Source organism: Chrysochloris asiatica, unplaced genomic scaffold, assembly GCF_000296735.1.
Source record: "Chrysochloris asiatica unplaced genomic scaffold, ChrAsi1.0 scaffold00210, whole genome shotgun sequence".
NCBI classification, from domain to species: domain Eukaryota; kingdom Metazoa; phylum Chordata; class Mammalia; order Afrosoricida; family Chrysochloridae; genus Chrysochloris; species Chrysochloris asiatica.
In genome coordinates this window covers 4,185,711-4,213,359 of record NW_006408728.1, presented here as the reverse complement: position 1 = coordinate 4,213,359, position 27,649 = coordinate 4,185,711, and the positions used below count along the sequence as shown (strand labels likewise).

Sequence of the window (27,649 nt, the reverse complement as noted above, 5' to 3'; positions counted from 1 at the left end):
TATTATTAAGAATTACTTAAATAGCCTAATAACTCCAGGTGTTTGACAGCATTTTATACCACTTTCACAGATGAGAAAATTGAGTCTCAGATTGAATAAATAACATCTTCGAAGTTAACGGAATGCAAGTGCAGAACCAGGATTTTAAACTAGGCAGTCTTATTTGAGAGTTTTGTTTTTCACTAAACTTCTTTTCTCTTTTACAGTAAATTTCACATATGCACTTTATCTATGTATGGAGCTAAGCAGTGCTGGAGTAAAGGCTGGAGTTAACTGGGCTTTCCATACTGTCTAGCCTAGTTTCTATTCCATGACTATCTCACACATTCACCAATCTCTTCAAGTAAATTTGTTCATCTTCTGTTTTGCCAGGGATAAAGGAGGGCTCGCACAACAATCAGCTCAACTTCTTACCATGAGATTGAAATTACTGCTTGTGTCTGTTTCTTCCACTTATTCTTTCTTTCCTGTTACAGAAAAGGAGAGAAATAGCCTTCTATTTTTCCCAATCAGGAGTCCTGGTGACATAGTGAGTTACATGTTGGGCTGCTAACCACAAATTCAGCAGTTTGAGTCCTCCAGATACACCATGGGAGAAAGATGAAGCGTTCTACTCCCATAAAATTTACAGCCTCAAGAACTCTATACAGAGTCAATTAGACGGCACACACTCACTACCACCATCACCTTCCTAATACCAAAGACTAACCTGAATTCTAGATCCCTGCCTCCCACTTCTTCAAATATCTCACAGTGTCATATCTTTATCTCAAATATGGAAAGTCTCACTCTTCTCTGACTCCTTCCCAACAGCACATAAATTGAACAGTCTCTTACATTTAAAAAAGAAAAAAGAAAAGAGGTCTCTTGTAGACATCACATTTCTCTCCAGCTATTCCTTATTTTTCTCCCTCATTTCAAGGCAAACTTCTCTAATAACTGTATGTATTTAATGGCTCTGCTTCCCACTCATTCCTCCCACCATTACATTCTGTTTTCCAGCTCTATAACTGCATTGAAACTGTTACTGACTTCACTAAATGACCTTTTGTTAATAAGTCCAGGGGGTACTTTTCACACTTCATTTCCTTACTTCATCTTTTCAAGCATTTGCCAATCCTGGGTCCTTCTAGAATAATCTTTTCTTCCTTGGGCACCCACATCCTTTGTGTATATTTGGCTTTTCTAATGTCTCTTCTTTTTGATAGTCCTGTCTTTACCCAACCATTAAAATTTTACAGTTTTTAGAGGTCTAGAACTTGTTCTATTTGGAGATAATCTCATTCACTTCCAAATTTCAGTTACTGTCATGTGCAAATAGTTTCCAAGATTCTAACTCCAACCAGGGCCCCCAAGAGTCCCAGTCTCTTCTATCCATATATCTGCTTCATATTTATATACATGTCTAATAGTCTGTCTAAAACAACATGTATAAAATTAAACTCCTTACCTTTTCCCAAAATTATGTTCCTCCTCCTTTCTTTGTCTACATAAGGAAACCACTACCTACCTCTTGTTCAACCCAGAATCCTAAGCATCACCCATAACTCCTCAGCCTTCTCCCTAAAATACAAAGTCCTGATCATTCTTCCTACAAAATATTCTGGGGCATACCAACTTTACTTGATCCTCTGACACCATCCCAAACCCAACTACTATAATCATAGGCTCCTAATACAGAAAGAGCCTTCTAACTATTTTCAGCTCCATTAGCCTTCTAATCACTTCTCTTTGCTGCAGGAAGATAATTTTTAAAATTCTTTTATGAAATCACCATTCTGCTTCCCATTGGATATATATATTTCAACATTGTTAATGATGTCCAGAGCATCCTGTAGGGTCTTTTATTTGTTTAGCCCTTTAATCCTTCTCCCACCCACTTCTCTTCAAATCCTGCCAGGCTTCTAGGTACTGTGTTCTTTTCCCCATGTCAGTCTTTGCATATGCTGTGCCGTCTTTCTAGAAGCCACATCCCTTTTCTCTCTTCTATTTAGCTAAGCCCTGGTCATATTTCAAGTCTCTTATGTTACTTTCTCTAGGAAGTCTCCCTGATTCCCCAAATCTATATATAATGACCTGTTGTCATTTGGAATCAGTAGATAGTACAGAACAATGACTAAGAAAATGAACTCTAGAGCCAGACTGCTTCACTTTCAAGTCTGTAACTTCAAATAGCTATCTGTGTCCTCTTAGGCAAATACTAACCTCTATGTCTCAATTTCTTTCTGTCTTACATATTGATAAGAACTGTATCTAATACATAAGGTTAAAGGAGGCATCAATGCAATGGTATATGTGAATTGTATAGACCAGTGCCTGGCATAGTTTGGGCACTCAAAAAATGGTAACTGTTTCTAATGCAGTGCCTGGCAACCCCACCAAATCATTAACTCTATATGGATATTGTCAAAATGTTTTCCACACTGCATCCTCAGCATGAAGCACAATGTCTAGCACATAGTACCTATTCAGTAAATATTTGATAAATAAATGAATTAATGAAGAGTATTAGAATTAATTATGGATGTTTAATATTTAAAGAAAAAAGAGACATTTTTGCCTTTACTCATGTTCTAATTTTCTTATGGTTTGAGACCTATCTTAAGATCACAAAATATAAATTATATTTCATAGTTCATGTCTCACTATCTTCATTAGTTATAGCAAGAGCCATGTCTTCTTTTATTTATTAATCGTTTCATTAGTGTATTCATTCATTCATTTATTCACTCATTTTTATACCTCTTCCTTACTTGCATACTCCCACCCACATCATACAAAGTTATTCAAATGATTTGTTTTTACTTCTATTTGCATATAGTCTTATGAAATGTACATTGCTTTGTATGCATATATTAAACACATATGAATGATATTACATTTGAAAGTCATATTTTTGCTCCACTTTTTCTCTCAGCACTGCTTTTGCTTTTTAAATTACTTTTTTTATTTTGAACAAGAAACTTAATGCTATTGTTTATTTCTTAAATTTTCTGTCCATCTCAATAGTTCGCAACCTATATTGTAGAAACAAAAATCTGTACTATTTATTGATAAATACCCTAACATTAAATTTCTAAATACTCTTTCATTGGTTTAAAAGGAAGAAAATGTTTAAATAAGGATGTATTATTATAAACAAGAATAGTCAACTGTTCTTAGTAAAAGGACTTTATACATTGACAAAGCCATCTAAGGAGCTCCCAAAGTGTTTTACAAATAAAATGCAAAATATCTGGTATCCTCTTTCAACTGGGAAAAGTGAAAGTGTTGGAGTGAATTTGATGAAGGCATTAAGACATTTTAAAAAGAAAAAGAACTTCATCACACAGGTGTAAATATTTGTAGGAATCACAGGAATACTTTCTAGTTTATTGCTGATATCATTAACTCAGTGCTGTAGCAGAGTTCAGTGGTTTGACTAAAAAATTGGAATGTACATGCTTACATCAGGTTTGACTTTTACTACATTTGTGATTGTAGTTCCTCCAAGTGTCATTGGTCCTAACCCTGAAAATGTGACTGTTGTTGTGAACAATTTCATCTCTCTGACGTGTGAGGTGTCTGGTTTTCCACCTCCTGATCTCAGCTGGCTCAAGAATGAGCATCCCATGAACCCAAACACAAATGCTCTCATTGTGCCTGGTAAGGAATATATTATTCCTAAAAATATTTTTATATGATATAATATATATGATATGTAATGACATGGTATAATGAAATAAAATTAAGATAATCTATTAATATCCTTATACGCTTTTCTCATTTTACTTTACCTTGAATACAAGTTGTATTTCATCTTTGTTCCTTTCAAAGTTTTGTTTTGTTCCATTTACCTATTTAAAGCCATTAGGATAAGGGTTATGCAGACAGTTATGATTTTAGTAGGAAAACATAATAACAAAGCATCCTCAACAAATTATGAAATATAGGAACAGATCTGCTTATTAATTCTATGGGAGTGGTAACTTGATAAATATCTTTTTCATTTGATGGATTCTCTGGTTGTTTTAAATCAATAGTATAGTTCCTTGAGGACGGATGAATAGATTTTAAGACCAGAAATATTTGACATATTTTGCCTAAGTACAATTACTGTTTGCTTAGTAGAATCTATACCATACAGTTCTATGATCCTTGTTTACTGAGGAGAAAAATCTGTAAGTATCTTCCTTTAAAAGGAAATAGAATTAATAGTAAAGCGAGGATCAGGTAAAACTGATTCAACTCTTCCATTTTAAATATAAAACCCTTCTGTATCCATCTTACTCCAAGTGAAAGGAAATATTTTGCTATTTATCTGAAGCAGTTGGAATAACCTCTGTATCACATTTCAATTTGTATTTTAGGTGGTCGAACTCTACAAATTATTCGGGCCAAGGTATCTGATGGTGGTGAATATACTTGTATAGCTATCAACCAAGCTGGTGAAAGCAAGAAAAAAGTTTCTTTGACTGTTTATGGTTTGTTTTTACTCTCCTCATAAAATCATTTCATTTTTAAACTGATATAGATAATTCTGTCTGAACACATTAATGGGAAAATATACCTCTGTTCTTGTTTCTTTCCCTCAGTGCCTCCAAGCATTAAAGATCATGGCAGTGAGTCTCTTTCTGTAATTAATGTAAGAGAAGGAATTTCAGTGTCCATGGAGTGTGAGTCAAATGCTGTTCCACCTCCAGTCATCACTTGGTATAAGAATGGGCGGATGTTAACAGAGTCTACTCACTTGGAGATTTTATTAGATGGACAAATGCTGCACATCAAGAAAGCTGAGGTGCATCTTTGATTTTTGCTTTTATGTCATTCCTTTGTGGGAAGGTAAAAGAGATAGTTGCAAGTTTTGTTTAGAATTATTTCTTGAATTTTCTGTCCATCTCTAGAGTTCTCGATTTTTATTGTTGAAACAATAATCTATAGTGAAAATGAATTCTAAATGAAAAATTAAGTCTTCGATGCTATTGATTTTATGGTTTAAAAAAAAAAGTAAAGGAAGGCTTAGTGAAAGCAATAAGAACTGGGGCGTTTGAACATAAAGATGACTGATGATTTAATCTACACTGGAATAGTGTGATTGGTCATCTATAACATAATGGAGCACATACAATAGTATCTTTTTCTTTTAGGTATCTGACACAGGCCAGTATGTATGTAGAGCTATAAATGTAGCAGGACGGGATGATAAAAATTTCCACCTCAATGTATATGGTGAGCATCTGCCTGTAATACAACTCTTTTTTCCCCCAGATATGCAAATGAAAAAACTTGCCCTAATGAGCTTAATGAGGACACATGGTTTCTTCTCTCTTTTTACAGTTCCACCCAGTATTGAAGGTCCTGAAGATGAAGTGGTTGTTGAGACAATCAGTAATCCTGTGACCCTAACATGTGATGCCACAGGGATCCCACCTCCCACAATAGCATGGTTAAAAAACAACAAGGCCATAGGTAACAGATTTCTGCATTATTATGTATAGTTGTTTTCTTTTATTCTTAATTGACTAGATTTTTAAACTAGCACATTTTCAATATTATGATAATGGCTGGATTCACAAGAAGAAAGCCTAAACCAAGCCAGCACAAACCAAATTTATTGCCGGTAACTCAATTCCAATTCTTAGCAACTCAGTAACAATTTCAATTCACAGAGTAGTACTGTCACATAGAGTTCCCAAGTCTTTAATTTTTACGGACGCAAATTACCAACATCTATCTCCTGAGTAGAAAGAGCTCTGGTAACGTAGTGGTTACGAAATGGGATGCTAACCTCAAGGTCGGCAGTTTGAAACTACCAGCAGTTCTGCAAGAGAAAGATGAGGCGTTCTGCTCCCTTAAGGATTTACAGCCTTGGAACCCCTGTGCAGGCTCACTATGAGTCAGAACCCACTCCAGGGTACCTAACAACAAAACAACATCTCCTGAATAGTAGTTTGTTGGTTCTTACTATTTAGGTTAGAGCCAAACACTTAACAATTGTGCCACCAGGGATCTTTTGAAGAAAATTTAAAATACTGAAATATATACTTGAAAATAGACTAAACAGGCAACAAAGGTAAATAATATCATATACACAGTCTTGTACTATCAGTAATAACAAACATTAATAGGCATAGAGGCAAAATGAATCAGTATGGGCTGACCAAAAGGGCTATACTTATGACCATATAGAAGTTTGCCAGATAATATTTCTACACACCAATGCTCTTGTGGTGCTGTAGGATAAGCACTGGATTGTTAGCCACAGGGTTGGTGGTTCAAACCTACCAGTCACTCCTGTACAGGGTCACTATGAGTTAAAACTGACTTGATGGTACTTATCAACAACAAATGTATGTGCTATAAATATATTCATAAGGCAAAGTTATATGAGCTTCTTAGACATAACCAAACACCTTGAGAGAAGGAGTCATTGGGTCTAGGTGCTCAGGATCCTAGGAAGGGGTGGCATCAAGATCAATTGTCACCAAGACAGTGTTCTACATCCTACTTTGTTGAGTAACAAGCGGAGTCTTAATGACTGTGAGCGGCCATTTAAGGTGCAACTATTGCTCTCTCCCCATCTAGGGCAAAGAAAAGTGAAAATTAAAGACGCATGAAAACAATTACTCTAAAAGGCTAATAATGGACTATAGGAACCCCAGTCTCCATGATCCTGAGGCTAAAAACTAGATGGTGCCTGACTAACAGTGCTGGTGGTCCTGTATAGATTAGGAGAAAATGTGGACTAAAACTCAGTCCATAAAAAAGATTAGACTTATTGGTGTGATAGAAACTAATAGAACTCTCGACACAGTGGTCTTTAATCACCTGTCAAGTCTGGGGCTGAATTTACCCTGTGGTTCAACTTTCAGCTAAACAACAGATTAGCAAACAATAACCCCACTCCTTAGAATATTCAGCCGGTTCAAGATCAAAAGGGTGGCATTTGCCTATGGATATAGCTCAGAACTCCTCTTGTGGTGCTGTTGAATAAACATTGGACTGTGAACCACCAGATCAGTGATTCAGACTCACCAGCTGCTCCTCAAAAACCCTATACAGGGTTGCTGTGAGTCAGAACGGACTCAATGACACTTAACAACATAGCACAGAAGGCAGGAATAGATAAGGAAAGAAAGACAAATGGAAATGGTAAACACAGGAAGAAACTGGGACCAGTGCTGTTATATTGTAAGAATTGCAATTAATGTCACAAAACAAAACAGGTATGAATTGTTGAATGAAAAAAAATCTACTCTGTAAGTTTTCACTCAAATCAGAATTAAAAGTTTTTAAAAGCAGATGAAAAATAAAATGATTATTAATTTTTGTAAAAATTTATCTTTCTGTTTAAAAAAAAAAACTCATTTAAGAAAAAAATATAATGGAAAACTTTTAAGAAATGCAGTTAGCACATAGAGCAAGATGTTTTTATAGTGAACTATAGAGATATTTAAATAAAATCTTATCTGTGTTTTATTTTGTTTTTCTTTGTGACTACAGAAAATTCTGGTTCACTTGAAGTTCATATTTTGTCTGGAGGTAGCAAACTCCAAATTGCCCGGTCTCAGTTTTCAGATAGTGGAAACTATACATGCATTGCATCAAATATGGAGGGAAAGGCACAGAAAAATTACGTTCTTTCAATTCAAGGTATGTGGGATACACTGAGATTTGTATTTAATTCCTTTATTATATTCCATTTATAGTTCTAAATAAGACTGCATTTAAAGGGGTATTTTATAATGTAAAATATCTTTAGATCAACAAAAAAGACTATCAGTTTACCAGGAAGTTTAATTTTCATGGAGCTGAATACATATATGGAACAAGAACAATGGAAATTCAGTGATCTCTATTTTTTCCATGTTTACTAATTGTTACCTTTCTGTAATATATATTCGATATGTACTCTTTAACTCATATAGAGCTCATATATTTATTATTTTTAACTGGCATAGTTTACTTGACCTTATACAGGGTTGCAGTGGGTTGGAACCTAATGGATGGCATTTAACAACAACAACAATCCCCATAGAACTATTCTTATATATTTATATTTTTTTAAAGAAAACCCAAAAAAACCAACCCACTGTCACTGAGTTAATTTTGATTCATAGCAACCCTCTGTAGGGTTTCCAAGGCTGTAAATCTTTATGGGAAAAGATAGCCTCAGCTTTCTCCCTCAGAACTGCTGGTGGATTTGAACTGGCAGCCTTACAGTTAGTAGCCCAATGCCTAATTCACAATACCACCAGAGCTCCTTTTATATAGATAAGTAAGATTTAATTCATAAAGAGTTTGCACTCTGTTATAACCACAGATAAGGAATTAAGATAATTTTCAAATAAACAGGAATCTTATACTATTTTGGGGTAAGAATAAGGAAAATTTTTCTAGCCAACAAATACTTAGTGGATGATAACTCTGGGCAGAGTATTTAGCACTGTGAAAAGAAACTAGATACTTTTGACTTTCAGTAAACCTCTGGTTAAAACCTTTGACTTAATATTTAAAATGACCTGTAAGTCTAACTTGAAATTAAGTTGAAATGCGGGTTTGTTTTAAATTTTTTGTTATTATAAAAATTATTTTTCATAAATTATCATTGTAACTGTGAATGTTTACTATCTACTTGTGTACTGTGAAAGCTGCTGTCCAAATACTGAAAATAAAATGAAACTGAAATATTTTTATGTTTATCAGTTTCATTTCCTATGTTTATCAGTTGTGTTTTCTATGTAATGATTGGTGATGGTTCGATATTTCAGAAGCGTAAGTGCAAAAAATATTTACTTAGTAAAGATGCATTGTTGAAACAACATATAAATAATAATGATGCTAATTATAGTATAAGAGTTATGATCAAACATTTTTCGAGTCTTGATATGTAATTTATGATGTCTTTGAACTAGAAATTATATACTTCAGTATATTACATAGCAGCCTTGGTGGCTCTGTCGGTTAGGTGTTGAGTTTCTAACTACAAGGTCACTGTCGATTAGGCCCTAAGCCACAATCCAATAAATTCCTTGTAGAAGAAAGATGAGACGGTCTACTCCTATAAAGATTTACAGAGAGGAGCATGAGACTGTGGTTCTCATCCACCCTTTAGGTCTGAAATAAAACTCTCCATCGCCTAGGTATATAGGGGAGAAAATAACACTAGTAAGGTGTGCTCACCATAGACTGGTCAACCATTTCCACCATGTCTTCCCATAGATGTAGTCAGTTTGATTTCTGTGTATGTCATCTGGTTAGATCCGTGTGTATAGTCATCTTTTATATTGTTTGAAAATGGTATTTGCGATGAATAAGTCATTGGTCTTGAAAAATTCTACCATGCGATCTCCAGCATGATTTCTATCACCAAGACCATATTTTCCAGCAACTGATCCTTCCTCTTAGTTTCTAACCTTTGCATTCCAATCACCACTAATTATCAACAGATCTTGACTACATGTTTGATCAATTTCAGACTGAAGACATTGATAGAATTCTTCAGTCTCATCACTAGTTTTAGTGGTTGGTACATAAATTTGAATAATAGTGGTTTTAACTGGTCTTCCTTGTAGTTGTTATGAATATTATCCTATCACAGACAGTGTTGTGCTTCAACATAGATCTTGAATTGTTCTTTGTGATGATAAATATGACACCATTCCTCTTGAATTTGTCATTGCTGGCATAGGAAACCATATGATTATCAGGTTCAAAATGGCCAATAGCATTACATTTCATCTCACTAATGCCTAGGATACCAATTTTTATGTGTTCGATTTCATTTTGACAACTTCCAATTTTCCTACATTCATACTCTGTATATTCCATGTTCTGATTATTAATAGATGGTGCTTCTAATTAAGAGTTGTACCACATCATCAAATGAAGGTCTCAAAAGTTTTACTCCATTCCTGTAATCAGGGTCAATTCTATTTTTTGGAGGCAGCTCTTCCCATTCATATTTTGAGTACTTTCCAACCAGAGGGGCTAATCTCCCATTCTATCTGACAATATTCTGGTGCTCTTCACCATGTTTCAACATTCAATATTCTGGTGCTATCTGACAGTGCTCCTCTGCTATTCATAGGTTTTCAGTGGCTAAACATTCAGGAATAGTCTGCTTCTTCTTCCTAGTCTGTCTAGTCTGGAAGTTCAGCAGAAACCTGTCCATTGTAGGTGTACCTTGCTGGTATTTAAGATACTGGTGACATAGCTTCCAGCATCACAGTAACACACAAAGCCAACACAGTAAGACAAACTAGTATTAATATTATGTTGTTGTTGTTAAGTGCTGTTAAGTTGGTTCCAAATCACAGCGACCCTGTATAGAGTTTCTAAGGAGTGGCTGGTGCATTTGAACCAGCAACCATGCAGTTTCAAACTGACCTTGAGGTTAAGTGCTTATCCTATGGAACCACACCAAGATTCCAATATTAATATTATGTATATATAATTTCTGGAGTTCTGGTGTGATGCCATGGGACAAATACTCGATCATAAGGTCAGTTTAAAGTGCAAGGTTGGTGGTTCAAACTCACCAGCTGCTTATCAGAAATCCTGTCCAGGGTCGCTATATATCAGAACCAACTCAACAGCACTTCACAACAACATATATAATTTTTAGTGCAAAGACATTATAAAGTCGAATGCTTGTTATACCTTAGATATTTAATGTAAGATGGCTGTTATTAACATTCTTATTTCTTGAATACTCTGAATTTAGTGTATTTAATTACCATCGTTTTTTGGATGACTAATCTGAGATTTGGAGAGATTGTGCAGTAAAGTATTGGCAAATGTTTAGCAATAGACTCTCCTGGCAAAAAGGCCTTAATTTGTAGCATTTGCCAATTTCCATGTGTAAGTACTATCACCATGGTCAATTTCAAGCTACCAATGTGATGTCGCTAAACAGAGTAAGGAAAACATGTGCACAATTGACTTTTTTTGTGTGTGTGTGTGTAAACTAAGTGATAGATTACATGGGAGGACATCAACTTTACACCATCATTTCATTGCAATGACTACAATCTCCTTCGTGCATCACAACAGTGTTTGCTTCCATTCCCTCTGTTTTTCTTTCCTTTCTTTCTTTTTTTTTTTGAAGGGGTTGGGAGATGTACATAAAAACACTCAGGAACATATAATAATTTAAACAACCAAAGGCCACATTCTGCAAGTCTGCCTCCTGGCCTCCAGCACTCTGTCCTTTTCTTTCCATGAGTCTAGAGTCCTCAGCTTCTCCTACTCTCCATCTCCTCATCTCTGCCTCCATTTCTGGTATTGCTGCTTCTCTGGATAGGATCCTGCATTCTGTTGTACAATTGACTTTTGTGAGCTGGTTCCAACACAAAATTGAAGTTGTATAAGTTTGCTAGTAAATGCAGAAAAGGAAATTAAATCAGTTTATAATAACTTTGTCTATATTCTTATTGCATATTATTTCTTAATGATCATGAAAATGAAAACCAAAGATGCATAGAAATAGAAAACAAAAGCTACTAGATCTTGAAACCTATAGTAAGCTTATTCACTATTCAGAATAAATAAACTTTAAATTAGATCATGAAGAAATAAATAACATAAGTTGATACTTAAAAGTTATGGAAAACTTTGTTTAAAAGTTAATTAATTAAAAGATTAAAAAGTTAATCAATTGATTCTAAGCCATCTATTTTATATCAATCTAAGAATGATTCCAGCCAGGACTTATGGAAGCATAACCACAGGGTGTCATCAATAGATGTCACATGGTTAATTATGGTGATTTACAGGAATATGGAGGAAATTCCTTTACCTATCGCTCCTTTAAAAATAATTCAAGTGGATAACAGTAGTTTGATCTTGACCCTTAAATCTAGGAAGAAAGTGAATTAGGAATAGAAATGTCATACTATTCTATGATTTTGTTGTGTTCATTAGAATTTATATCCATGTACCTTAATGAAAGTCCTGTTTGTGTCTCTAAAGTTCCTCCAAGTGTTGTTGGGGCTGAAATGCCAAGTGAAGTCAGTGTTCTTGTAGGAGAAAATGTTGAGCTGGTGTGCAAGGCAAATGGTATACCTACTCCAGTTATTCAGTGGCTTAGAGATGGAAACCCCATAACCAGTGCTGAAGCAAAAATACGGTATGTTTAAAAGATATCTTTATATTATAAATTGTAAAGTCTCCTATGAAAGCTTTGTGCTTTCAATTTCTCATGAATAAAAAGACCAAATTCTGTCCCATTTGACTCTCATAATGTTGACAAAACAAAAAGATAAAAAATTTAGGTTAAAAAAGAGATAAAAATTTGGACACATAAAGGAAATTTTTTGTGTCTGGAATTTAGATGTATGTTTCTAGATTTTTGTGTTTAGATTGTTTTGTAAATATTAGGATAACCTGATTTTTATCTTTTTTGTTTTGTAAATAATCCTAATGAATAATCATCAATAAGCCTGGATATCATTTTCTGTTATGAAACCACCAAATAGTTAACATTCAATAATGCTTCAATTGTTTTCAGAATACACATAATAAACCATAATCCAAGTCCTTCGCTGTTAATTTTTTTTGTCCAAATCTCATTTTCATATGAATCTTCTTATTATGCATGTCACATAAAAGAATAATATTGTGGCAAGTATCTCCAGCGTCTTTCAATACAAATTTCTTTGGAAGGCTAATCTAGAATTCTATACTAGAGATTACTTAATTACATAGCTCCACTGTATATTCATACCAGGTAATTATAGTTATTAAAAGAATCATACATATACAAATAGACATTAATTAAATGTATTTTAAACCAGGGTTTGGAATGTCATTCTTTTTTAACCTCCTGCTGAGAATTTCCTTTCCTCCCCAGATATACTGAATCAGAATCTACACTTTAGCAAGATTACCAGGTGAGTTCTGTGTGTACAGGAATCACCTAGGGATCTTGTTTAAAATGTAGATCCTGATTCAGTATATGTAGGGTGGAGAGCAAATTCTCGAACCAGAATGAACCTCTTGGAAGTCCACTTATGTACTAAAAGTTTACTGTTTTATTTTAAACTTAAGAGTTTGGAATGTAACTTTTTAGTCAATCCATTGAACAAATGTAGCTTGAAGAAAATGTTATTTCTTTATATTTATTGCATATTAAAATTTATATATCTATCTATTGTATAAGATTATATAAAATAGCAAATATCATTTCAGAAATGCCAAGGAGTTTCAATCAAAAAGTTAATGGGAAAATTCCACTTTCTTTTGATTCAATTTTTCTACAAATTGAATTGAAGCCCCCTTGAAGGATATAAATTTTAATTTGCTGATGTTAATATTTCTGAGTAGTTAACAAGTATTTGATTATTTATTATTAAATCAACTATTAGCAACCACATACCAAGGGAAATACTAGATACTTGGTGGGACTTACAGATATTATATGAAATAATATTTTTACTTGGGAGCTCAGTGGCTCTATATGATAAGCACTAGATTACGAGCCACAAGGTCCATATTTCAAGCCCACCAGCTGCTCTTTCAAGCAGAAAGAGATGAGGCTTTCTGCTTCCACAAGGATTTAAAGCCTTGAAAATCCTATACAGAGTTGTTATGAATAAGAACTAACTCTACAGCACACAACCACCACTTAACAACAACAACACTATTTGTACTTAGGAACTTAGAGCTTATCACTCCTTCTCTTACATTAATAACCTACATTTACTTCTTATATTCATGTTTCTGAGTGATATTTATTCTCTGATTTATAAAATGTGTAGATGTGTAAGTGAAACAGCTCGTCAATAAAATAGAGCAATTCTTCCAAAGCCAACTTACTGCTTTCCTGTGCTCACATCAAAATCCTTTTTTTGTTTATTCGTACAGTTTAAACTCATGGAAACTTTTTAATTTGTATTTTGAAGACAAGGAAACACAACTAGACTCACATTATGATATTTTAATCATATCTAATTATATGACATATTAGAGATTGAGTACATATTTTTAAACTGGAAGATTTGAGAAGGCACTACTATAAGAGTAACTGCAAATAGCAATCTAATCTCTTTATAAAACACAAGAAGTTGTGCTTTGACTAATTGATGTCTTGTGAAGAAAACGAATAATATAGTAATCTTAATTTAGATATATATCCGGACTCCTGGTGTGGCACTGTGGGTTAATGCACTGGACTTCAAATCGGTTTGACCTGCAAGGTCGGCAGTTCAAGCTCATCAGTTGTACCTCAGAAACCCTATACAGAATCACTATGGGTTGGAACCAACTCTATAGCTCTTAACAACAACAACATCACTTAATGATATAATGGTATACTTATCAATTGCTATTATGTACTTCAAAGAAAATGTTTAGGCAATTTGTATAAAAATTTGATACAGCAACCCTACATATGACACTGAGTTATTCTCACAGTTTAAATAATTACCCTTTTCTGTTCCTTCTCAGAATCAAGCTAAATTTTTTTATGTACAATTTCTTCAGTATATAACATTATTCGGTTTTCACACCAGAGTATTGATAATTTTCATTGATTTGAAACCTAATATTGAGAACTAAAGATAAAAATATTCTAACCCTGAAGAAAACCTATCTATGTTTATGACTTGGAAAGAGAATTCCTTATGTGATTTTGTGCATTTCTTTTTTCTTATAAGAAGTCATGTGACTATGTGGCACATTATTATAGAGCCTTATCAGGACTTTGCTCCATGTAAATCCCTCAGTGACTCACTAGGGTATTTTCTATAGGTGACTCTAGATGGCAACACATTAAACATTTACAAAGTTCTCATAATTATTGTCTGCCTGAAATCTGCAGCCATTTTACTAGCTTTAATTTTTATAGGCTCCCATGTGTGATATAGGATAAGCACTGGATTATTAACCACAAGGTCAGTGGTTCAAACCCATCAACTGTTTCTTGGAAATCCCTAGGATGACTATGAGTCAGAACCGTCTCCATGGCATCTAACACCAACAAATGTACTTAATAAAATAGATTTGAATATTATATCCAAGAATGAAGACATCATTTTATGTTGGTGTTGTTAGGAGAACATAATAGTCTGACGTGAGTATTCCAGATCTTTATTGTTGTTGATGTTGTTGTTCAATGCTGTGGAGTCGGTTCCGACTCATAACAAACCAGTATAGAGTTTCTTGAGGATGATTGATGTGTTTGAACTACCCACCTTATGGTTAGCAGTGCTTCTCCTACAGCTCCATGCCAGGGCTTTGCTATACAAATTGACTCTACTATGGCTTTTTCTACAGGGTGACTCCAGATGGCAGCACATTAAACATTTACAACACTCTCAAAACTGACATGGGGAAATACACTTGTGTTGCTACTAATCCTGCTGGAGAAGAGGACCGAATTTTTAATTTGAATGTCTATGGTAAATTTAAAGTTTCACCTTCTTTTTGGCTATGTTACCTTAGGAATCTATCAGTAGAAATAAAAATACAGCAATATATATATGGAGCATTTATTTTTAAATCTGATATCATTGTAGTTTCCTTGATTTTAGAGCAGAAATATGAGCAATTGTTGTGGAAATGATTTGAGTAGTAATGCATATGCATCTCTCTCTCTCTTTCTTTTTCCACACTCTCTCCCTCTCTTTGGCTGCATGGCATAGCTCCACCTGTAATCAGGGGTAATAAAGAAGAATCAGAAAAAATAATGACTATGTTGGATACTTCAATTAATATTGAATGCAGAGCCACGGGGTCACCTCCACCACAAATAAACTGGCTAAAAAATGGACTCCCACTGCCTCTCTCCTCCCATATCCGACTATTGTCAGGAGGGCACATTATCAGGTCAGATTTTATTGTGTGTGAACAATAAAGTAGCTGTCATTTTAAACCTTTCCTTCATCCAAAGAGTGTTTAAGAAATATTTCTTGCTAAGTTTTTATTGTGGTTCCCCCACTTCTGTATATCTTTCAAAGAGTGAAGATAATAAATACAAAATTGAATTATTTTGATTCTTATTTAAAGGCTCATATTTTTGTAAATTTATACAATATTAGTCTTTTCACAGACAAGCATATTATCACAATTTTATTTCCAGTAACTACTGTTTTTGCTAAAAACTAGGTATATGGCAGAAGATGGTAGGAAGATGCCTACTATAATTGTAAAATTTTGTTTACTTTTATTAATGCATATTTGAAATATATTCACCCCTCAAATTGTTATATTTTCAGTGGCATACAGAGAATAAATTGTATTTGAAGCATCTAAATTCTGTTTTTGTTGAATGGAATACAATTAGTCGGATCACATTGTTTTTCAGGATTGTGAGAGCTCAGGTGTCTGATGTCGGTGTGTACACTTGTGTGGCCTCCAATAGAGCTGGGGTGGATAATAAGCATTACAGCCTTCAAGTTTTGGGTATGTTGCAGAAAAGACCCTATTATTTTATTGCATGTCTAGTATCAAGTTCATATTTAGACTAGTATTAAGTATATGTTTAGAAATTGAATCCCTTCTATATTGGAAAGAACTGAGAAGACAGAATTCTTGCTAAATAGGGAAAATTTCATTTTATCCCAAGAGATCAATATTTGTTGAACCACAATGATGGGGAAAATATTGTTCTGACCTGGAATTTTGCTCTAGATCAAATGTCAGTTTAAAAACAACAACAATGTTTCAATCAAGACACAAGAGCAGTATTTCTCATTCAAAGAGAAAAATTAAGACTTTACTAATAATATTAGCAATTCTTTTAGAATATTTAAAATATGAATGGTTGCAGGTAGGTGCAAATATGTCTCTGTCTCTGTGGACGTATGTGCATAGAGATAACTCAAAGCCTACTATTTTGGAAATACAGGTATAGGATGCTTAATCTCAATGATGTGTTCTATGAAATAGGACATTAGGTGACTTGGACGTTATATAAAGAGTGAGGAGTGCAGGACAGTCACCTGTTGATCTGGGGTTCCATGCCGTGGGACTGTGTGAAACTTTAGCTCTACCACCACCAGTCCTGCATAATTGCCACCAGGTCTCTGAGAGCTGTACCGTCTCTCTGTCCATCCACCACTGAGTACACTCACTGAACTGACAATTGCCTTTCCTGTTTGTCTTTCTTCCACTGCCACAGCCTGGACCACTCAGCAGATTCCACCTCAGGAGAAGCTCAGAATCGGGCCCAGACCCTCATGATCACAGGGATCCTAGGTCGAGTGGGTCAGTAGGCTAGGCAGAACACTCTCCATGGAGTTTGAGCAAAGTCTGTGTAGTCCCTACCTGAGGCAAACCCAGTGGGAGCAGAGGATGGTTGCTAAAATGTCTTCCCCATATTGTTGTAGAGCCAGGAAGTTGCAGGACCTGGAGAGCTAGTGAAAGATATAGTGGATCTTCGCATCTCATTACTTAGCAAACATGTGCCCACTACATTCTGTTTTCCAATGAGACATCTATAGTCCTTGTAGGGTAGTGGATTATTAGCTAAACTGCTAATCACAAGATCAGCTGTTCGATTCTACCAGTCTCTGCATAGGAGAAATATGAGGCTTTTTGTCCCCATAAAGATTTGCAGCCTAGGACACCCTATACAGGGTTTCTATGAGTCAGAATCAACTTGATGGTACACAACAACCACCATTATAACCTTATGGAACTAGGAACGTATATGTGGTAGGATATTTCCCAAAGGGTCATTAAGCACTACATACCTGAATTGAGATTTGTTGATTGATATTCCTCAATCTACAAGCATGTCTCAGAACAAATAATCACTGAACTACCAACTGCAAGGTTGGTGGTTCAAACCCTCGGAAGTCCTATGCAGGGTGGCTATGAGTTGGACCTGACTTGTCAGCACTGAAAAACAATAGTCTACAAATGGCTTTACTTGGATTATATAAAACGGACTCTGAAACTTCATCTTTTATGTATTACACATAAGGCCATTGAAAATATGCTTCTAATAATTTTTACATAAGTAAACAAACCTAAGATATTGAAAAATGGTTTTGAAGATGTCCTAAATGACAGTAATTTCAAATGACTGTACATTGATTATACGTTCTATAAAATTTTTTTCAAAGTTTCAGTGCTAGTATTAAAAATTCAAAATTAGTATACTTGATACATGTTTTTATACTAAAGCCATAAATAAATGATGTATTCATTTTTAAAATGTATGATTTCAGTAAATTAAAAGTGTTTTCTATAAATTAATCTCAAATTTCTCTATGTAAATTATGCTTTTCTTTTCTTTTCTGTTTAGTACCACCAAATATGGATAATGCAATGGGAACAGAAGAAATCACGGTCATCAAAGGCAACCCTACCTCAATGACATGCTTTACAGATGGGACTCCAACTCCCAGTATGTCCTGGCTTAGAGATGGCCAGTCTCTGGATCTTGATTCCCATCTGATGGTAAACACTCAAGGAATGGTCCTTCAGTTCATTAAAGCGGAGACTGAAGATTCGGGAAGGTACGCCTGCATTGCTTCAAATGAAGCTGGAGAAGTCAGTAAACACTTTATCCTGAGAGTCCTAGGTATGTAAACATTTTAATAAACATCTAATAATTAGGATTTCCATTTTTATTCCATCAGTTCCTGGAGCCATGTTCTTTGCCAATTCCTTCAATGCACCTTGGACTTCTTCCTTCAGTATCATTGGCTCTTGATCATATGCTACCTCTTGAAACAGTTGAACAGCAACCATTTTCTTTTGGTACAGTGACTCTGTGTATTCCTTCAATCTTCTTTTTTTTTTTTAAGTTTTTTTTTATTGTGAATTGAGTGATAGTTTACATGGGGGAACATTATTGCAATGATTGCAATCCCCTGCATGCTTCATCATTCTTCTGTTGTTATTTATTTATTTTTGGATGTGCACCAAAACTCTCAGGAATATACAATCATTCAAACAGCCAAAGGGCACACCCTGCCCCCTGGCCTCCAGCACACATACCCTCTCCCTCCATGAATCTAGAATCCTCCACTGCTCCGTCTCTCCATGTCATCATCTCTGCCTCCATCTCTGTCTCTGGAGTCCCCGCTTCTCTGGGTAGGGTCCCACACTCCATTACCACTCTTCTCCCTTAATGGTCCCAGGGTCCTCTGCTCCAGGACTGTAAGATCGACCACTCACCCCTTCTTGCTACAAAACTTCTACCTTTATAGTTGCAACAATTGCAATTAGCGATGATAACAGTACTTACTATTGAATCATGAGAGTCTTGTCTCCATCTCCTTTCACAACACCTGCCTAGACAGAATGAAAAGCACTCAATGGGGATTCTACCTTCCCCCCCGCACACTCTGAATCTAAACTCCCACTTGAAATCTTGTAAGCCAGTCACTTCATGCCTTTTCAGTCCCCCATTTTAGGTAGCCAATGTCTAAGATGCCCATCTGTCAACTGTGTGTACAGAGGGGCTGGGAATGATCCTCGCTGTAAAGATTCTTTCACTCTTGGTTGATATTTTAAGCTACTACATCCATAAGTATAGGTCAAGTTCATCAGATTGTAGCAATTTACACTTGTTCTTTTTCCCTCTTTTCATTCCTCTAGTTGGGTTCTGAACATCCAGCCTATTATGTTAGGTCCAATGGGCACTATCTGCAAGTTTGGGTGCCCTTGTCCATATCCCCTCACTTCATATCAACTGGATGCTTCACTCTCAGCTCTAGCCCTCTGTGGCCATGTCCTCATCCATGGGCTCAGGAATTCCCAGGTCTCACCAAGCTTAGGGCCAACAAGTTCTCTCCACACACCAGGTGGATGGGGGTCTATGTAACTTTGTTGGACAAATATGGATCTCTTCCAATCAATTGGCCAGAAAGTTGTCTTCCAAATTTCTTGGCATAGATGAGTGAGTGCCTCCAGTGCTGCCTCCCTTTCTTGAAAGATTTCAATTTTTATTCCATCAATTCCTGGAGACTTGTTCTTTGTCAATTCCTTCAATGCACCTTGAACTTCTTCCTTCAGTATCATTGGCTCTTGATCATATGCTACTTCTTGAAACAGTTGAACACCAACCATTTCCTTTTGGTACAGTGACTCTGTGTATTCCTTCCATTTTATTTTGATGCTTTTTGCATCATTTAATAATTTTCCCAGAGAATCCTTCAGTAACGAAAGTTGAGTCTTGAATTTTTTCTTCAGTTCCCCCAGCTTGAGAACTGCTGAGCGTGTTCTTCCTTTTTGGTTTTCTGACTCCAGATCTTTGCACATTTTGTTGTAATATTTGACTTTATCTTCTCGAGCTGACCTTTGAAATTTTCTGTTCAGCTCTTGGATCTCCTCATTTCTTCCATTTGCTTTAGCATCTCTATGCTGGAGAGTAAGTTTCAGTGACTCTTCTGGCATCCATTTTGATCTTTTCCTTCTTTCTTGTCTTCTTAGTGACTTTTTGCTTTCTTCCTGTATGATGTTTTGATGTCATCCCACAACTCTTCTGGTCTTCAGTCTTTAGTATTTAATGTATCAAATCTTTTCTTCAGATGATTTCTAAATTCAGGTGGGATATATTCAAGGTCATATTTTGGCTCTTGTGGACTTGTTTTCATTTTCTTCAGCTTCAGTCTGAATTTACATATGAGCATTTGATGGTTTGTTCCACAATCTACCCCTGGTCTTGTTTTGGCTGCTGAAAGAACAAACAGATCTGTGTTGGAAGAAGTATAGCTAGACTGCTCCTTGGAGGTCAGGATGGCCAAACTTTGTCTCTCATACTTCAGACATATTGTCAAAAGGGACCAGTCGCTGGAGAGGGATATCTGTTTGGTAAGGTGGAGGGTCAGAGAAAAAGCGGAAGACCCCCAGCAAGATGGATTGGGCAAGTGGCAGAATCAATGGGCTCAAGCGTGGCAACAATTGTGAGGTTTTCCCAGTACCAGGCAGTGTTTCATTCTGTTGTGCATAGGATCGTTACAAGTCAGTACTGACTTGATGGCACCTAACAACAACAACAACAATTAGGAAAAAAGTGACAGTAAAGGCTTAGTTGTTGTTAAGTGCTGTTGAGTTGATTCTGACTCAGTGACCCTGTATAGGGTTTCTGAGGAGCAGCTGGTGGGATTGAATGGCCAACATTGTGGTTTGCAATCCAGTGCTGATCCTACAGCACCACACCAGGGTCCTAGGTATGTAAACATTTTAATAAATATCTAATAATTAGGAAAAGAGTGGCAATAAAGGCTTAGTGAATAGATGTCGTTTTTAGAATCCTTGTACTAAGGGACAAAAATTGTGATCACTACATTTTAATGTATATTTATGTTTTGGAATTCACCTTTACTCTTATATGAAGCATGTCAGATATAAATTGGAGACATCATTATTGTGTTTCGTACTTGGCTGAAGAAAATGAAAATGCCTACTTGTAAAACATTATACATTGAGAGTGATTACGAGTTGGGCTGCTAACCTCAAGGTCACCAGTTTGAAACTACCAGCTGTTCTGCAGGAGAAAGATGAGGCTCCCATAAAGATTTACAGCCTTGGAAATCCTATACAGGTTTACTATGAGTTGGAACCGACTCCAGGGTATTCAACCAACCAACCAAAGTAATATAATCGTTTGAGAAGTAGCTTTAAATTTTTTTTTCAAGGACTAATATATATCTGGTAATAACACTTCAATGAAAAAAGCATAATATTTATAATATTATAGTTATTCCAAAAATATTTAAAATGAAAAAAGGCCACACATAAATTCACAACATATAATAACATGAAATGATACATGATCAAATGCATTTATTATTTACCCATTAATTATTAGATATATAGCCCACACATTCTAGATAGCCAATGTCTAAATTTCCATCTTTTTGAATCATTTGTACAAAGGGAATAGGATTGATCCTTGATGTGAAGACTCATTTCCTCTTAGTTGGGATCTTGAGCTACTACATCCATAAGAATAGGGAAAGTCCATGAAATTGTAGCAGTTTACACTTGTTTCCTTTATTACATTTTTTCATCTTCCTCTAGTGAGTTCTGATCATTCCACCTATCAAACCTAGGTCAAATGGGTATTATCTGCAAGTTTGAGTGTTCTTGTGCGTCTCCCCTCACTTCATATCAGCTGGATGCTTTATTCTCAGCTCTAGCCCTCTGGGACTCATGTCCTTGTACAGGGGCTCAGGAGTCCCCAGGTCTCACCATACTTCAGACCAACCAGCCCTTCCTCTTTCTCTCTCATCTTCAGGTCTACTGGCATCTTAGATACACTTTCTAATTCTAGAATTTTTTTGTTGTTGATTAACTGAACTGATATTATAAGGAGATGCTTCCCTCATTTGCTTAATTATACCATAGAGCAGTTCACAAAGAAAAAGTCATGCTGAATGCTTACTCCTTTCCCTTTAGTTACCAAATTTCAAGAAAACAAATTTATTCCATGTAATCTTTCAAAATTAACCAATTACATTTTAAATATCATTACTTAAAATCATTACTTTAATATCATTACTACATGTTCATGAACTCAAGAATTTAAACAATTACAAAGATTATCAGTTTCAGAGTTAAAAGTACCTCATATTTGGTCAATGAGACCTTGTTCAAGTTCATGCCTAATTCTATTTGATATAAACCTAGTAGTCTCTGATAACTTTCTTAATATCTTGTACGACAAACTGTTCAGGACTCACCTTGTTCATTTTCTGCCCCACACCTGGAATTAGTTGTTTGTCCAAGAAGCTGTGGTCCTTTTGAAGTGAAATTATATACAAAGATAAATCAGAATTTAGAGATTGAGAATACTCTTTGCTACAACATTAGTCATTAGGGAAGACAGTAACCCTCTAAGTCTTAGCTGCTCTATTTAAATTGGCCTACAATAGTTTCCAGTAAATATCCGTTGATCATATTGTGAATCTCCTAGTCTCAGAAAAGAGGCTATTGCAAATACCAATGGCTTGAGTTCAGTGCACCTTAGTCCTCAAACTGACATATTTGCTCTTGAGCACTTTAAAAAGGTCTTGTGTAGCTGATTTGCCTAATGCAATATGTCATTTGATATCTTGACTGCTGCTTCCATAAATGTGATTGATGGTTGATCCAAGAGAAAATGTAAAATTGTAATTACGAAGACTCCTGATGTGATGCTGTAGGATCAACACTGGATTGTGAACCACAAGGTCAGAAATTCAAACCCACCAGCTGCTCCTTGGAAGCCCTATATGGGGTTTCTATAAGTTGGAACTGACTCTGCGGCACTTTACAATAATAACTGTAATGAAATACTAAGCAGAAAATATCCATAGAAAACTTGAATAAGCATTTAAGGAAATTCTGTTTCTAAATTTGGAATGGAGTTTGACTGTTGTTAGGTCCCACTGAGTTAGTCCCAACTCTTAGTGACCCTGTGTACAATAGAATAAAACACTGTTGGGTCTGCACAATCGTTCGGTGTTTGAGTTCATTGTTGCAGCCACTGTGTTAATCCATATCTGTAAAGGTCTTCTTTTCTTTTGCTGACCTTTACAGCTTTACCAAGCATGATGTCTTTCCCCAGGAACCGATCCCTCCCGATGACGCATCCATAGTGCTTGAGACAGTCTTGCCATCCTTGCTTCTAAAAAATTTTCTAACTGTACTTTTTCCAAGACAGATATATTCATTCTTTTGGTGGTGGTGATAGTGTGCCGTGGAGTCATTTCTGACTCACAGCAACCCTGAGTAGGGTTTCCAAGGCTGTAAGTCTTTATAGAGGCAGAAAGTCTCATCTTTCTCCTGCAGAATGGGTGGTAGTTTCGAATTGCTGACCTTGAGGTTATTAGCATGACTTGTAACTAATATGCTCTCAGAGTTCCTTAATCTTCTGTTAGTCCATGGTATATATAATATTCTTGGCCAGCACCATGATTCAAGGCATTAATTCTTCTTCAGTCTCACTTAATCATAGTCCAGCTTTCATTTGTGTATGAGGTGATTGAAAATACCATGGTTTGGGTCAGGCACACCTTAGTCCTCAAAGTGACATCTTTGCTTTTCAGCACTTTGAAGAGGTCTTTTTTGCAGTTTATTTGCCCAAAACAATAAATGTTTTTATTTCTTGACTACTGCCTCCATGGGTGTTGAATATGGATCCAAGTGAATTGAAATCCTTGACAACTTCAATCTTTTCTCCATTTATCATGATGTTGATTATTAGCCCAGTAGTGAGGGTTTTGTTTTTTGTTTTTTTATGTTGGAATGTAATCCATAACCATCCTGAAGGCTGTAGTCTACTCTTCATCAGTAAGTTCTTCCTGTCTTCTTTGTTTTCAATAAGCAAGATTGTGTCATTTGCATGTTAAGTCTTCCTACAATCCTGATGCTGAGTTCTTCATACATTATAGCTGCTATTATTTTCTCAGTATGTTGTTGTTGTTAGGTGCCATCGAGTTAGTACCGACTCATAGCAACTTTATGCACAGCAGAACGAAACACTGCCTGATCCTGGGCCAACCTCACTACTGTTGTTGCCATGCTTGAGTCCATCGATGCTGCCACTTGGCCAATCCATCTCATTGTGGGTCTTCCTCTTTTTCTCTCACCCTCCACCTTACCAAACATGATATCCTTCTCCAGTGACTGGTCCCTCATGACAATATGTCCAAAGTATGAGACATGAAGTTTGGCCATCCTGGCCTCCAAGGAGCACTTTGGCTGCACTTCTTCCAACATGGATCTATTGGTTCTTTTGGCACCACATGGCACTTTCAGTATTCTCCTTCAACACCATAACTCAAAAGCATCAATTCTTCTATGATCTTCCTTATTTACTGTCCAGCTTTCACATGCATATGGAGAAATGATTGAAGTTGTCAAGGACTTCATTCTTCTTGGCTCAACTGTCAACACTCATGGAAGCAGCAGTCAAGAAATCAAATGACGTATTGCATTAGGCAAATCTGCTGCACAAGACCTTTTTAAAGCGTTGAAGAGCAAAGATGTCAGCTTAAAAACTAAGGTGTGTCTGACCCAAGTCATAGTATTTTCTCAGTATACACATTGAATAAATATGGTGAAAGGATACAACCCTGATGCATATTTTCCCTAATTTTTATCCACACAGTATTCACTTGTACTGTTTAAATGACTGCCTCTCAGTCTTTGTACAGATTCTACATGAGCACAATTAAGTGTTCTGGGATTCCCATTCTTTGCAATGCTATTCATAAATTGTTATGATCCATAGAGTTGAATATCTTTGCATAGTCAATAAACCACAAGCAAACATTTTTCTGGTATTCTCTGCTTTCAGTAAAGAGTCATCTCACATCGTTCATGATTTCATCCTTCTGTGTCCACTTCTGAATCTCACTTGAATTTCTGACTCTTCCCTGTTGATGTACTGCTGAAACTTTATTGAATACCTTCAGTATAATATTTCTTGTATGTGATATTAGTTATACTGTTTGATAGTTTCTGCATTAGATTGGATGGATCATCTTCATTTGACTTTATATGACTCTCTTCTAGGTGGTTGGCCAGGTAGCTGTCATTCAAATATCTTGATGCAAATGAGGGAACACTTCCAGTGTTGCATCCATTTGTCGAAACACCTCAATTAGTATTCCAAAAATTCCTAGAGTCTTGCTTTTGGACAAAACCTTCAGTGTAACTTGAACATCTCCCTCCAATACCATTGATTCTCCGTTGTGTGATCCTTCCTGAAATAAGTGAATGTTGACCATTACTTTTTGGTACAGTGACTTTGTACTCCTTCCACCTTATTTTGATGCTTTGCCCTTAATTGAACCAACTTCCACTGAGTTAATTCAGACTCATATTGGCCATACAGGGTAGAGTAGAAATGTTACATAGTATTTCCAGGACTGTAAGTCCTTATGGAGTCCTGGTGTGGCGCTGTGGGCTAATGTGTCAGACTGCAAAGTCATTTGAACTGCAAGGTCTGTGGTTCAAGCTCACCATCTGCTCCTTGGAAACCCTATACAGGGTCACTATGGGTTAGAATCAACTCAAAGGCACTTAACAACAACAACAGCAAGTCTTTATGAAGTCAGACTGTCTCTTCTGTCTCCTGTGGCATTGTTGATGGGTTCGAACCACTTACTTTTTGTTAGCAGCCCAACACTTAAACCTACTGTTCCAGCAGAGTTATTTTGACCATAAAATCCTTCAGTATTGCAACTCAGTGTTTAAATTTTGTCTTCAGTTCTTCAGCTTAAAAAATGCTGGGCATATTCTTTCCATTTGGTTTTCTAAATTCAGATCATTGAAATGAAATGCACATTTCATATACTTTACTTTTTCTACTCTAGCTGCTGTTTGAAATCTTCTATTCCATTCTTTTATGACACATTTCTTCTATTTGCTTTAGCTACTCTACATTCAAGAGCAAGTTTCAGGATTTCTTCTAATATGAATTTTGGTCTTTTCTTTCTTTCCTGTCTCTTTAATGACCTTGGCTTTCTTTGTGTATTATGTCCTTGATGCCATCCCATAACTTGTCTGGTCTTCATTCATTAGTATTTAAATCCATTCCTGAATGGTCTCTAAATTTAAGTGGGATATACTAAAGGTAATTCCATCATAGACTTCTAATTTTCTTCAGCTTCTGCTTTTTTATGAGCAATTGAGGATTTGTTCCACATTCGGCCCCTAATCTTGTTATGACTGATATTCAGCTTCTTGTCATCTCTTTCCACAGATGATTTGATTCCTACATATTCTATCCAGTGAGATCCATGTCTGTTGCTGAAAAAAGTATTTGACATAAATACGTCGTTTGTCTTGCAGAATTCTGTTATGGTGTTGCAAAATTAGATCATGCAATCACTGGTGTTTCTATCACAAAGGCCATATTTTCTAACTACTGATCCTTCTTACATGTTTCCAACTGTAACTTCACAAGTAATTATCAATGCATCTTTATTGCATGTTTCTTGAGTTGAATTAAGGGCCTTGATGTTTGATTCTCGTTATATCCTCTTGAGAAATACAATTTTAGAATTATAGGAAAGAAAAAAATAAACATTTTTCATGCCCGGCCTAACATATAACAAGTAGTTTGATATAAAAATCATCATCTCTTGATATAACTTTGTGTGTGTGTGTGTAATCTTTTTTTTAACCTCAAAGTTCTTCATGTGAAACTTGACAGCAAAATTCCATAGTAGTTGCTCCTTGCTTTTGTAAGATCAATCAGTAGTTAAAGGGTACAAAAGCACACTTTAAGAGAGAACAAACAAGATGGCAGATTAGGTGGAAGTGCAGTAAAGGAGCTTCGCCAGCAACAACACAGAATACCCGACCAAGCAGGCTCAGGGGATGGTCCCAGAACTCTGAACCACATATAAAGGAATATTTAGAAGGTTGGAAGGCTTAGAGCTGGGGGGATTTGTGGCAGAAGCAAGAAATCCATTGCTTTCTAATTTGAGATGCTCATCTGCTCAAGGAGCCGCCATCTTGGGTGAGACCATGCGGGGAAAGGATTGGAGCGGCCAGAGACACCTGGCAGAACCACTGAGATAAAGGTGTAGACATTCTCTTTTGGTAGCTGTTCATTGGTCCCTTGCTATCCGCGCACCTCCATTCGGGTGACTATAGGGGTGCCTGAGCTAGTGGGCACCCCAGCCCCACCCTCGGAGGGTTCTACTTTGCATGCGCACAGATCTCCTTGAAATTTAAAGAGACCGTTTCCAATTAAAACCAAACGGCCACAGCC

At 36.0% G+C, this 27,649-nt stretch overlaps 1 protein-coding gene across 1 annotated transcript in view; it reads left to right on the top strand.

The window, feature by feature from the left end:
* The window catches only part of HMCN1 (hemicentin 1), a 665,929-nt gene that overhangs the window by 524,043 nt on the left and 114,237 nt on the right, over positions 1–27,649 (top strand). The window contains exons 57-67 of the mRNA XM_006872707.1: positions 3,484–3,645; positions 4,350–4,463; positions 4,575–4,777; positions 5,127–5,208; positions 5,317–5,448; positions 7,483–7,632; positions 11,953–12,109; positions 15,256–15,380; positions 15,624–15,807; positions 16,286–16,383; positions 18,233–18,511. Coding sequence (XP_006872769.1) covers positions 3,484–3,645; positions 4,350–4,463; positions 4,575–4,777; positions 5,127–5,208; positions 5,317–5,448; positions 7,483–7,632; positions 11,953–12,109; positions 15,256–15,380; positions 15,624–15,807; positions 16,286–16,383; positions 18,233–18,511 — 1,686 coding nt within the window. The remainder of the gene's footprint in view (positions 1–3,483; positions 3,646–4,349; positions 4,464–4,574; positions 4,778–5,126; positions 5,209–5,316; positions 5,449–7,482; positions 7,633–11,952; positions 12,110–15,255; positions 15,381–15,623; positions 15,808–16,285; positions 16,384–18,232; positions 18,512–27,649) is intronic.